The sequence below is a fragment of the Pogona vitticeps genome, chromosome 6 (genome assembly GCF_051106095.1).
Source record: "Pogona vitticeps strain Pit_001003342236 chromosome 6, PviZW2.1, whole genome shotgun sequence".
Classification (NCBI taxonomy): Eukaryota; Metazoa; Chordata; class Lepidosauria; order Squamata; family Agamidae; genus Pogona; species Pogona vitticeps.
This window is the reverse complement of record NC_135788.1, coordinates 89722970-89735515: the sequence shown is the minus strand read 5'-3', so window position 1 is coordinate 89735515 and position 12546 is coordinate 89722970. Positions and strand designations below refer to the sequence as shown.

Below are 12546 nucleotides of genomic sequence, written 5' to 3'. Positions count from 1 at the left end.
TGGATGGAACCGTAGGTCTAGCCTGCAGTCACACTTAAAGCTGGATTACTTGGAAGTCACTTAAGAGACTACGGACTAGAGGTGGCAGAACCAAGGTAAACCTAAGAAAATGGGACTTTTGTTTCAAAACCTTTGAACAACTTCACACCAATGTCAGTGTACTCTATGACCTTCAAAGTGTACTGCTGAAGATTTCATGTTAACTACCCCTCAAAAGTTCTTGGTATTGCCCATTAACTGGGCAAAATAAATCTGATATATTTATTAACTGTACTGTTGTGCTTCTGACACAAAGTAAGAAAGGTAACACTGGGTTTTTTTTCTGAAGCCTATGGAGGAACACATTTTAAGGCCAGCTGAACTGGCTTGCAATTCCAATAAAGCTACCTATCGAAGGAAGCATGAGTACAATACCATAAATTCCTGAAACAAGCATGGACCTTCAATTTCCATTAAAGGGGCCCCTTCCCTTAGGCTGAATGGAGATAGGCATAATTCTAGCCTCACACTTCCCAGAGAATATTCTTTGCAGTTTATTTGTGATTGATGTGGTTGTGGTGGGGAGAATATACCCCCACAAAGAGTACAAAGTAGAGATGTGCCCAAGAGATGAAGTCTAGACATATAATTATCAGTCCTTGTACTTTTGCCAAATATACACAAGGGCCATTTTCCTCATTTCTCTCTCTCTCCTGAGAGAACAGAATCCTGACCAAAGTGATGATCAGTATTACTTCCAGGTGTTGAAAGTGTAGCAGTGATGTTGCCATTATCATCCAGTTGATGAGAAATGTGAGAGACTGCAGGCAATGAACTGTCACACAGAGTGTCAATTATATCTTGGTGCCTGGATGAAGAATTTATTGGAAGATCATCTAGACAGGTGTTTTGGAGGATTTTGGAGGCAAGGTACCAGCAATGATAAAGTCTTGACTAATGGAAAACATTTGGAAGTCAGATGAAAACAGAATGGCTTCAGACATGAAATCATGCTTCTCATATGGAAATGTAAGAAAATCTCTAGTGCTTTGAATAAATTTATATGTTGAAACAGGCCAGTATCAGACCTGTAGCTAAAGAGGTCTTCAGCTTCTTGTGAGATGGTCCCCAGTTCCAGTTCTGCTTTGTTGTAATAAAAGAACACCAAGCATATATATATATTGTATGGACTACTGATGCTGGTAGATGTTTTACAGTGAAATGGATGACAGGACAAAACCTATAATCAGCTCTAATTAGTAAAATCTGGCACTTGATTCAAAGAATGCACTAATTTGTATGGTAAAAGGGCTAACTAATTTCTGGTACTATGGTATTCTGCAAAATTTTGGAGTCTTCCATATCCGGAAGAGGTTTCTTAGACTTGAGGTTATGTAAAGGACTTTGAAAACTGATATCCTGACCAGAAATGTCTTATTAATCTAAGGTCCCTATTTCAGATAAAAACAATGAGTGCACTTGCAATTACTTTTGGAAGCCTTACAATTCTTTCCCATGAGTTGACTAGGGAAATTAACCTTTGGTGTCCCTCATTTCCATGAAAGAGTCTCCTATCACAGGAGACGACCAGAGGGAGCTGTCAACAAACACACTCTCGTTTCCATGTCTGTGCTTCGGTACTTGAAGTCCAGATTTTGTTTTGGTTGAGTCTCTGGATGTTAATAAGCTGCTATTCCACAACTTATGTGGTGAAACATTTTATGGGAATGTATATAAGACAACATTGTCTGATAAGTTTTCGGTTGTTCTAATCTTTTATTTGCATGTTTACCATAAATGTATGTGAACTATTTATTATTTGATTGATGCATTTGTTATATACCTAACACTTGTCTGTATTCTGGTGTGTGCAACTCTGCATTTGGACAGAAGAACAGCATATAAATGAAAATAATAAATAAATGAAGATCAAAGCAAAGTGTGTTGCTTCTACAGCACTCCATAATGTTTAAAGCATTCTCTGGACAGTTTACAATTTAATTATGCAGGCTACACATTCCCCCTCCCCTCCAATGAGCTGAGTACTCAATTTACTGACCTCAAAAGAATGGAAGGCTGAGTCAACCTCAAGTTGGCTACCTGAGTCTATTGGGGGAGGAGTGGCAAGGAATTTAGCACAGCCATCTCCCATCTTTTGGGAGGAAACAAGTTGATCCACAGAGGCTCATGATGGTGGAGATGGTGAGGCAGGTTCTAGCACCTTTGCACTCAAATAAACCTGTGAACTCTTACAACGTGGTGTATATGGAGTAGCTAGAAAGTTAAAACAAAAACAAAGAACTCCCTCTTCATGCTGTCAGAAAATAGGGAAGGGTGCTAGAAAGAGTAACTCTGGCAGTGCTACATGGGGTTGGGTAGGTGGATGGGTGCAGAAGTGGCAAAAATCCTAAGGCAAAAAAAAGGGCATGGAGACAGGCCATATCGAATTAAAGTTCCTAATGGGAAAGAAATGAAAAGACGGAAGCTCCTATTTTCACCTTAGGGTATTTCTGTTTCATTGTTTCATGGCTGTCAGTTGCAGGGTTTTCAGGTTGATGCTGAGCTCCAGATTAACCGCTCTTTTTGGGCAGACGCCAAAAACTGGAAAGGAACTCACAACCAGCTGGGAATCTATGTTCCGTTGGCTCTGCCTCAAATCAAAGAACAAGTTAACCTTGCCTGCTTCTTATTCTGCCATTAAACATGGAAGTTCCTATGATACTTTTAAAGACACACACACACACACACACTTCAGTTCTGTTATTTTAAGTGGTAAGATTGATCTGAGAAAGATGGAACAGGAAATGGAATTGCCATGTTCAAAGTAAAAGCTAAACTGCCGTTGCTTTCAACTCACAAAACTGGTTTTCTCAGAAGTCAGTTCTGGGAAAAGTACAGGTGCACCCACCACACATAATGGGTATGCTTCCAGAGCAGTGTGACTCTTACTTTTAGGTATGTCTGTATGCACCTTCAGATGTCGAGTGTTTGACTGGGAAAAACAGGACCTTTCTGAAGGTCAAAATGTTATAGATGATTTTAAAAGTCCAAATGAGAATTCTGTTCTAGCTTGCTTCAACCATTGTTTGGTGGAATTCCTGCTACTTAGAACAAAGTGTATTATGTGCTAAGAGTAATCTGAAACTTATTTGGGGTAGCAGGAGACATCTGTGAAAACAATTCACATTTATTACAAGGGTAGTAAGAGCAGAGAAGAAGCACCACGTCCTTGCGCCTTCTCTGTTCTTATTAATGTTGTTTGAATGAGGTGGAAGATCCACACACCAATATCTGATTTTGCAAACAACATGTAGGCTTGTTTTCAGATTTAAGTGGGGAAAGCGGCTGAGGAAATTCCCATTCACTCCTAGTCTGACAGACATCATAATGGTCTTCGGAAGGCATTAAGATATGTTTACAGACAATGCACAGGTAAAACTGAGGACTTGGTAAGATAATGGCAGCCTGTGGGAAAAAAGAAGGTCCAAAATAGTAACGTACCAGACCCTGGGAGAAAACTGGTTGGAGCCACTATTAGTCACCATGCAAATGCACTCTGGTCTGTTACCATCTTGGCAAGACTTTGCTCTCATGCACAGAGAATAGTTTGAGACAGGATGTTTACCTTTTTATTTCCTCCTCCAGGGACATGGGTAATGTTATCTAATGAACCGATTTTAGACTGCACTTTATCTTTGAAATCCAGTTTCTCAGATTTCACCTCTATCTGCCCACCACCTAAGGAAGAAATAAGATCATGGTTAACACAAAGCAAAAAGAGCAGACAACAGTGCCTTTGGGGCAAACATGCTTCTTTTAAAATTTTGTTTCGTGCACAAAATAAAGAATATACCACAGACCAGGTGCATATGCCTGTAAAACAGTGATCAAGGAGAAGACACTAATAAAGGCAGGTATCACACTTAATGTATACTGCTTCTCTCCAGGAAAAAGCATCTGGGGCAGTTCCTAAGTGATGCATACATACAACATGTGTGACATTAAGTATTTATTAATTATTCACTGACATAAAATTTAAAATGACTTAGGCCATCGTATAAATGACTTAGGCCATCGGGAGACAGCTGGAGCGCAGGTGGAGGAAATCCCACTGGGAGTCCGATCGAACACGACTTAGAGCCCATTATTGGGCCTATTTCGTGGCAATATGGCTGGCGAAACGGCAATATTTCTCCAGCCGTATTGCTTCCTCAGAATGTCGTCCAGCAGAGCTGTTTCGGGTGGTCCGGGATCTTCTTCAACCGGGAAATCCGGTGGAGGTCCTGGACTGCTCATCAGCTCGCTGTGATGAGTTTGCCATCCATTTTGAGGGGGAAATCGCTCAGATTCACAGTGGGTTGGACTCCACCGTTACTGCAGAATCAGAGGATGTGTCCAGTGCGCCCTGCTTAGGTCAAGTGTTAATGGATGAGTTTCAATTGTTGAGACCTGAGGATGTGGACAGGGTGCTTGGATCTGTCCGTTCTACCACCACTCCACTCGATCCTTGCCCATCCTGGCTAATTGGAAGATCTGCCAGGAGGGTTCGCACCTGGGCCCAGGAGGCCGTGAACGCCTCTTTGAGAGAGGGAGTGGTCCCTACCGCCTAGAAAGAGGCGGTAATTCGACAACTCCTTAAAAAGCCTAACATGGACCCAAGGCTGGTGGTCAACTACCGACCAGTGGCGAACCTCCCTTATTTGGGCAAAGTGTTGGAGCGGGTTGTGGCCGGGCAACTCCAGGCACTGCTGGATGAAACGGATTTTCTGGATCCATTTCAATCAGGTTTCAGGCCGGGTTTTGGCACGGAGACTGCCTTGGTCGCCCTGTACCATGACCTTTGCCTAACACTGGAAGCCCAGGTGGACTCGGTGGCCAGGGGCGCCTTCCTTCAGCTGTGGAAATTATACCAGCTATGGCCCTACCTGGACGAGCGGAGTCTCATGACAGTCACACATGCACTGGTAACATCCCACATAGATTACTGCAATGCGCTTTACGTGGGGCTGCCTTTGAAGATGGTCCGGCGACTGCAACTAGTCCAGAATCGAGCTGCGCGGCTGGTGAGTGGTGCAGCCGCCAGGGAACATATCAAGCCGATTCTGTGTAAGTTACATTGGCTACCAGTTGCTGCCCGGGCCCAATTCAAAGTGCTTGTTTTGACATATAAAGCCCTAAACGGCTTGGGCCCTGGATACCTGAAGGACCGCCTCCTTCCACATGAACCTACCCGGCAGTTAAGATCTGGCCAGGGGGCCCTTTTGAAAGAGCCATCCCTTAAGAAGGTAAGAGGGATGGCTTGTAGACAAAGGGCCTTTTCGGCAGCTGCCCCCAGACTATGGAATGCCCTCCCGACTGAGATTCGTCTGGCGCTGACGCTGATGACATTTCAGCGCCAGATCAAAACCTTCCTGTTCCAGAAGGCTTTTAATTGAAATAATATTAGCTGTGAGTCCGATGGCAATTTTTATATATATTTTAATTGTATTTTAATTGTTCTAAATTTTATTGTATTTTAATTGCTGTAAGCCTTTGGGTAGTGTGAGCAGCATATAAATTAAATTAAATTAAATTAAATTAAATTAAATTAAATTAAATTAAATTAAATAAATAAATAAATAAATAAATAAATAAATAAATAAATAAATAAATAAATAAATAAAATAATTCTGTCATGTCAGTTTTGCACATAGTCATTTCTTATGAACCAGAATTTATCTGAATCACCCAGACAATGAAGTTTCATGTTTTCCAAGCATGTATGTCTTATTCTGACAGCAATTACTAGAGTCAAGGATGTCATCTTTGTCTCATCTGATAGTTACAGGCTGCTTTTTCCATAGGATTTCTTGCAAGATCAAGTGTGCAAAGGTTAGCCTATCAGAGGGGTGGGACATAAATATGAGATGGCTCTTATGCAGTAGTGTTAAATAGGCAGGATTCCAGCCCTTGTACTTTCGTCCTTCCTTCCTCCTTTCCCCTCTCAAATTTCAGGGAAAAAGCCACAAATTCCACTTGAACTGAACTGTCTGCCAGAAGCATAGCACATTTTTATAAGAACGTAAAATATAAAGAAAAAATAACAAGCACGGGCTTTTTAAAAAAAAGATTCACAGTGCACATCAACATCACCTGGTTTATGATGAATATTGTCCAAAGAACCACATTTGGATGTTACGTGGCTGAGATCCACTGGCTTGTAAACAATCTGTATCTGTGAGAACAAAATGGAAAAAGTGCACACAGTGTTTCAGGCCAGGCATTATTTTAACTTGAAAAAGCAAATTAAGAAATGCAGAAAAAGTGAGACAGATAAAACACTGGAACCCAGCTGGAGAAGAAATGTAGTCTGAAAAGACATCTGAAAAGTTAATCAACCAAGCACAGGCAGAAGAAAAGTTCTCCACCAGAAATTGTGAAGCCAAGGCATGTGTTGTAGCAAAGTTTCCAACCACAGGCGAGCATGCACAAACTTTTTATTTGACAGACAGATATTTAAAAAGTCCAAATCAATGTAGCATGGGCTACAGTAACATAATAAAATAAGTATCTTATCAGAATGTACATCCAAATTTCCAAAAAAGTGTGCTACTATTCAAGAATGTTATCAAGTATGATAATTTTAGTAGAAAAATACACGATTATCTTCACTTTTTTCCAATACATTCCAATATCATGTCCATGATATTTCAGGTTCCCAAATTCAAGAATTAAGTTTTGTTTTTCACCACACTGCACCCCAGCTGGTATTCTCATTCATCAGAAACAATTTCCTCCATATATTTACATGTAAAATTTCCATTCAAGTATTATAAGAATATAGTAAATATTTTTTTAAAAAGATAGCCATAATTTCTTTTGTAGTAGCAAGAAGGTGTATCCATAAAGATTAAAAAAAATGCTTGCAGGATCACCTCATATGGTTCCATATGATATTACCCTTATTGCATTTCCAAAGCATGCACAAACTTTTGATCACATCTCCAGAAGAAGAAAGTGGAAAAGCAATGGCAGCTGAAGGTGCTTAAGTGATAGTGGGGGCAGGGAGAGAAAGAGAGGAATTTAATAAAATAGGCTACAGAGAAAGTGTAAAAAAACAGAAGCAGAACTAAATACCTTTTCTGATGCAAAACATAACGTTTTATGTCCACAAAAACTGAAAGAACAGAAATAGTCAATGTGCATGGAAAGGGTAGCTTTTTAAAAGGATTGTTTTAAAAGGTTGTGCCAGAACAAAGGTATCTGAAACAACATGGGGACTGTAAGCATATTACTGTATAAAATTCATTTATCAAAAATTAAGACATCTTCTTAATGCATGCAGTCACAAAATGAGTAATACTTTTGGTGAAATTTCATCAAATTCACTGTTTGCCCAGCCCACAAAAATATACCTGTGCAAATGAATTTTCAGAGCTCATATCGACCCAAAACATCTGGACATGTTGAACACAATCACAAAATTTTGGAAATGAAATATTCCTTGCTATGAATGACCTAAGAAAAATAATTACTATCACAACACAAGTGTAACACATTGAACCATTTCACTTAGCAGTGTATGCACCAGGCACATAAGGGATGTGGGAGTGAGACTAAACAAAACATACCTGAACCAACAAATTGCATACACAGATTAAGTGTGTACCACATGCACAAAGGAGACAGATGAAAGGAAAATGTAATTAGTGGTTATTAAGTTACAAGTATTAATGATGCTGAAGGAAAGAATGCAATTTTACAAAGACGGAAGTCATACTCTCAGGGTTTCTTTTAGCAGGGGCACCACCTCCCAGCAACCAAAGAGATATGGGTTTTAGAGCTACCCAACTTGCCAGCATCTACAGAGGGCATAGGGGAACTCCCTCAGCTACCAATAGCTTTAATGATGCTGGATTTCTGCCTTTGTACATCATCTTACAACGGGAGGCTAGTTGTGCAACACTGCACAGAAAGCAAAGGCTCAGTATGCAGCTAGCTGCCCAATTTGCCTCATTCTGTTCTGAAGCTCAAACTCTTCCTGGCTCAATCTGAGGAAGCAGCAGCCAATAAACAATATAAAGTGCACTGAAACGTTAGATAACAAGACAGATCTGCCTTGTGAAGGAGCTCCAAAGCTTGGGAATAACTATTGAAAAGGCTGTCTTCCTTCATACAAACAAGATGCAGTTGAAGCAACTTTTGAAGAGTTATCATACTGATGGAAGGCAGTACTTTGGATATCCTGATCCCAAATTGTAAAAGGAATCACCAACATGGGAACTACACCCAAAAGCCAATTCAGTTGTTTCAACAAGACGCATGCTGTCTGTTGATATTTCTAGTTAGTTACAAACATTACAGACCCAATGGATAATGAACTGCAGTAATCCAGATAGGATCTAATTAAGGCATGTGTTGCCTTGGCCAAATCTACAGTCTTCAGAAACAGGCAGAACTAGCACACAAGCCTAAGCTGGAAAAAGCATAGGGTCATAGATACAACTAAAGCAGCTTGAGAAAAGGAAGCATTTAGAAGTACTGTACTAACAAACTGATCTGTGTTCTGAAGGAAAGAGCTATGCTATCCAACACTTTGAATCCTTATGTCAGTAGTTTTCTGCATCAGTGTTCACTTTGTAACCCGCTCCAGTCTACTACGGCCTTCAAGCTTTCCTTCCAGACTTCTACTGCCAGATAGTGATGAGAAACAGAAATACAGAAGAATGTCATCTGCACAGTGGTGACGCTATCCCCCATTAGCCATTTGTCCATCCCTTTCAAGCAGCTTTTAACCCTAAAGGGTGAGTGCATAGTGGAAATAGTTGGTCTCAGCTTCTACATACTGAAGGCACTACATAAACCCTTAGATGATATGTAAAAGTGGTTTTATGTAGATGCTAAAAAACAACATGGGAGGGGGGGGGAAGATACCATAGCCCGAAAAGAAAGCATCTTATGAAATTGTCTTTCCAGGAAGGACAATAAACAATGTAACACCATAGCTCCCAAGTCCTATCCAGAACATCCAGAACGATTCTATAGTGAAAGATGCTGAAAGTCGCTGAGAGAACTAGCAAGAATTAAGAGACGAATGACCACAGGAGGTCAACTGGATATTCTGCACAGTGGCGGTGTTTTAAACTTTTTGGAATCACACCTTCCCACAAGGAGGCATTTACCACCTGCCACTAACAATTCGAGCCATCTCTCTTCGGCTTCTCCCATCAAGAAGGACAACAATCTACCACAAAAAGGATTGACCATAGGTGTTCATGAATCCTGCCTATACTCTCAGGCTGCACAAATGAAAATTACTGAAAATAACCGTACAAATGAATGCCCAGAGTGCATCTATTGGCCCTGCCCTATGTGTAGAATCTGTCAGAATGAATACATGTGTCTTTTTCAAAGAGTGTGTGTGTGTGTGTGTGTGTGTGTCCAAGAGGCAGCTCTTCCTATCTCCAGAACGACTAAGATGAAACAACCCTCTAACTTCTTGGAAAATTTCCACTGAGGACTTTAAGTAAACACAACAGTAAAAGGAAAGTAAAAATTGTTTGTTACTGTTTTGAGCACAGAACAAGCTGCACACCATGTTCTATCCACCTCAGTGTTTCTCAGTCCATGGTACATATAGCACAAGTGGGACACAAAAGCAGTCTGAGAGGGATGCAGAATAAAAATTCACTCTTTCTTAATTCTTACATCCTTTTGTAAATGGACTAATTCCACTAATGGAATTATTTTTCATTGTTTATCCAAATATCCAAAAATTCCACTGCATTTTTATATCTTTAAAACTTAGTATAAATGCTAATTACAATCACAGAATGCCTCTAAACTTATATCTTTCTCAGAAATAGTGAGCTTTTTTGTTTCTATCATGGTCGGGGACCACTCATTTTGAGAGAGTGTTCAGTAGAATGCAAGATAAAAATGTCTGAAAACTCTTGCTCTAGCCTATGTTTCATCAAGTATCATTCTACACACTGCTCTAATAGTCCACACTATTTCACTACTGCTTAACTGCTCAGACTAGAGGAGGGGTCTTCTGCAGCAAGCATTCTGCAGCCAGGGATCACCTCCCCATTACAGAAGTTGTCCAGAGCTCTGAAAATATTGGGAGCTAACATAACAACCTCCAAGAACCATAAAAATTTGGTTTGACCATCAGCCTCATAACGTGTCCTAATGAGCATAAAATATTTCATTCACCTCCACGATTTCTCTACACGCACACATCTTGTGCTAATTTTATCAGTTTGCAATTAATGAAGACACCTTTTGATATGCAATCTTGAACACAGGATGAGAGTCTTAAAAATTGGTACTATTTAGCTAAGTGCAAGGAATAAACACAGAGGCACATGGGTGAGAGGAAAGGAATACACAATGTGAGAAAATAGCAGACATTCTCCCCCCACCCACCTTCTAAGCTGGAGAGAACAGCTCAGAAGGACCTAAAATTCAGTTTTGCCTTTAAGAACGCAACCAGGCTTCCTAGTTGAATACATCCTAAGCAAGGAAGCACCTAAATCAAAGGTTTCAAATTTTTTGTTTCTACAACTTCAAGACTTCTCCAACCAGTATGGGTTCTGCATACCTCTAATCTAACGCTCAATAATTCACTAAATTTGCTATTAGGCTTCTTACTTCATCATAAGCAAGGATAGTAGGTATACAGAATTATCCTTGGTTTATATAGCTAAATCTTCTTGATTCTATATTCCAGTAGCCAAAGTGTCTTCATCTGACTGCAAATTTTGTATCTTGCCTGCAAACATCAACAGACCAGCTTTCTACATATCAGAGCTACACTCAATGTCCTGAAAATAACCGAAGCAGATGGAAGAGGCAACACCCAAAATCTTCTGGTCACCGTTGCTCACTTTAAAATCTTCGCTTGAAATATCACTGAATAACCTTCTGAATAACATCGTATAATAATGTAAATACAGTAAATTCTAAGGAAGTGTGTTCCATAAAATGGGAATAATTCAGCTTTTATTTGAGAAAACCTAAATAATCCATCTTTTGTTAAATAGATTTCTGTATTATCCTCTCTCTGGTCTTTAAAAATGAAACAAGACTTTATTTGGATAGTGTCATGGAAGTGCACTGGGCTTTGTTCTGTAGCCTGAATAGCTTGGAATATTTTGGCTGGTATCTTGTTGCCAAAATACAAAGCAGGCTCCCTGTTCTATGACCGATGTTACAACCAATGTGAGAACGGGCATGTCATGGGATGCCTGCTGGCACAGAGGGAGTACTTATGTGATTTCTCTTATTATTTATTTTCTGTATTTATATCTCACATTTCTCCCAACGAAGGGACAGAAGGTGGCATATAACTAAAACGTAATTCACAATGAATTAAGATAACATTAAAATTCAATTAGACCAAAAGAACATTAAAAACTTCTCTTCTGTTCCTTGTTTAGAGAACAGGATGCTAGTAATGCATACCAGAGAATGTGTTCTTTGATGCACCTTCAAAAAGTACCCTTCATATGGCTGCAGTACAGGCTCCTAGATGTTTGCCCTGGTAGAACAAAATCTGCTGTCTGGAGAACACTGCCTTTTATTAAAAGTTCCAGCACTCTTGATTGTACAAGAAGCTGATGTCATTGGCTTGTGAAGGCTCAGCAGCTAGAACTGGGCTGGGCCAGTCTTCCAGTGCTCAGCAGATAGCAAATGGCATAAAAGCCAGGACTTTGCTCCCTATTTTCACTTCCTCTATTGATGAATTCAGAAACATAAAACACAGTCACTGACAAACAAGAGGTTAGAAGCATGCTTAGGAGAACTCAGAGATTTGCAGAAATCTCTCTTCAAAACAGAGAATGGAGCATGTTCAATATTTCAGGAACCAATTAACATCTTAAGTTTTTTAAAAAACCACTAAATGGAAATATGAAAGAGAGGGGGAGAGGAATAGTTAATTGGCTTGCTTGACCTCCTAACAGCTTACAGTGTCCTGGAGGAAGGCATGGAACCCTAAACAGGAACATTCCTATTAAGAGAGAGGATAATTGCAACATTGCTTTGTTCCTAGCCCCATGATTCTATTAAATACTTCATACTAACCTATTGTTTCTACTTCTGCTTCTACACTAACTCTTCCCTGTATTTCGACAGCCCTTGCTAAGAGTAACCCAAATTCTTTGACATGCCAAAATCTGGAAACAGGACAAATTATGTAAAATAAATCCAGATAATCATTTGGCTTTATTTACTAGGTTTGTAAATAAAAGACCACACAGATCTTCTTATAAATGTACTACTCGCTATATGCCATTGGCACTTCCTTCTTCCATCAGCAGAGTCAGACTGTATTATTCCAGGAGAGCCTCTATGTTCTGCATTAACAAGGAGGTCACCTTAAAACAGTCCTGTTTCCAAACTGAGGTCCTGAGCACATTCCCACACAGACAGAGACACTGTTGGAGGTTTAATCAAGCCATATCTCCACGGTTCACAGTTTAATTCACTGCACACCACCAATAGCTGTCTGACTCTAAAGACCGCATTGGTGCTCTGGGGTTAATGCAGATGTCATGCCACTAGTAATGTTATAGTGCATTC

General features: G+C 40.0%; 1 protein-coding gene across 30 annotated transcripts in view; it reads right to left on the bottom strand.

Annotated features, from left to right (window-relative positions):
* LOC110082048 (microtubule-associated protein tau) overlaps positions 1-12546 on the bottom strand; it is a 91588-nt gene that overhangs the window by 8898 nt on the left and 70144 nt on the right. For 28 of the 30 annotated variants that reach the window (XM_078377841.1, XM_078377837.1, XM_078377843.1 and 25 more), the window contains 2 exons: positions 6112-6193; positions 3605-3717 (listed from right to left, as the gene is read on the bottom strand). In XM_078377841.1, the coding sequence (XP_078233967.1) occupies positions 3605-3717; positions 6112-6193 (195 nt within the window). Of the gene's footprint in view, positions 1-3604; positions 3718-6111; positions 6194-7095; positions 7136-12546 lie in introns of all 30 variants that reach the window. The other 2 variants (XR_013537537.1, XR_013537538.1) reach the window with 1 other exon arrangement.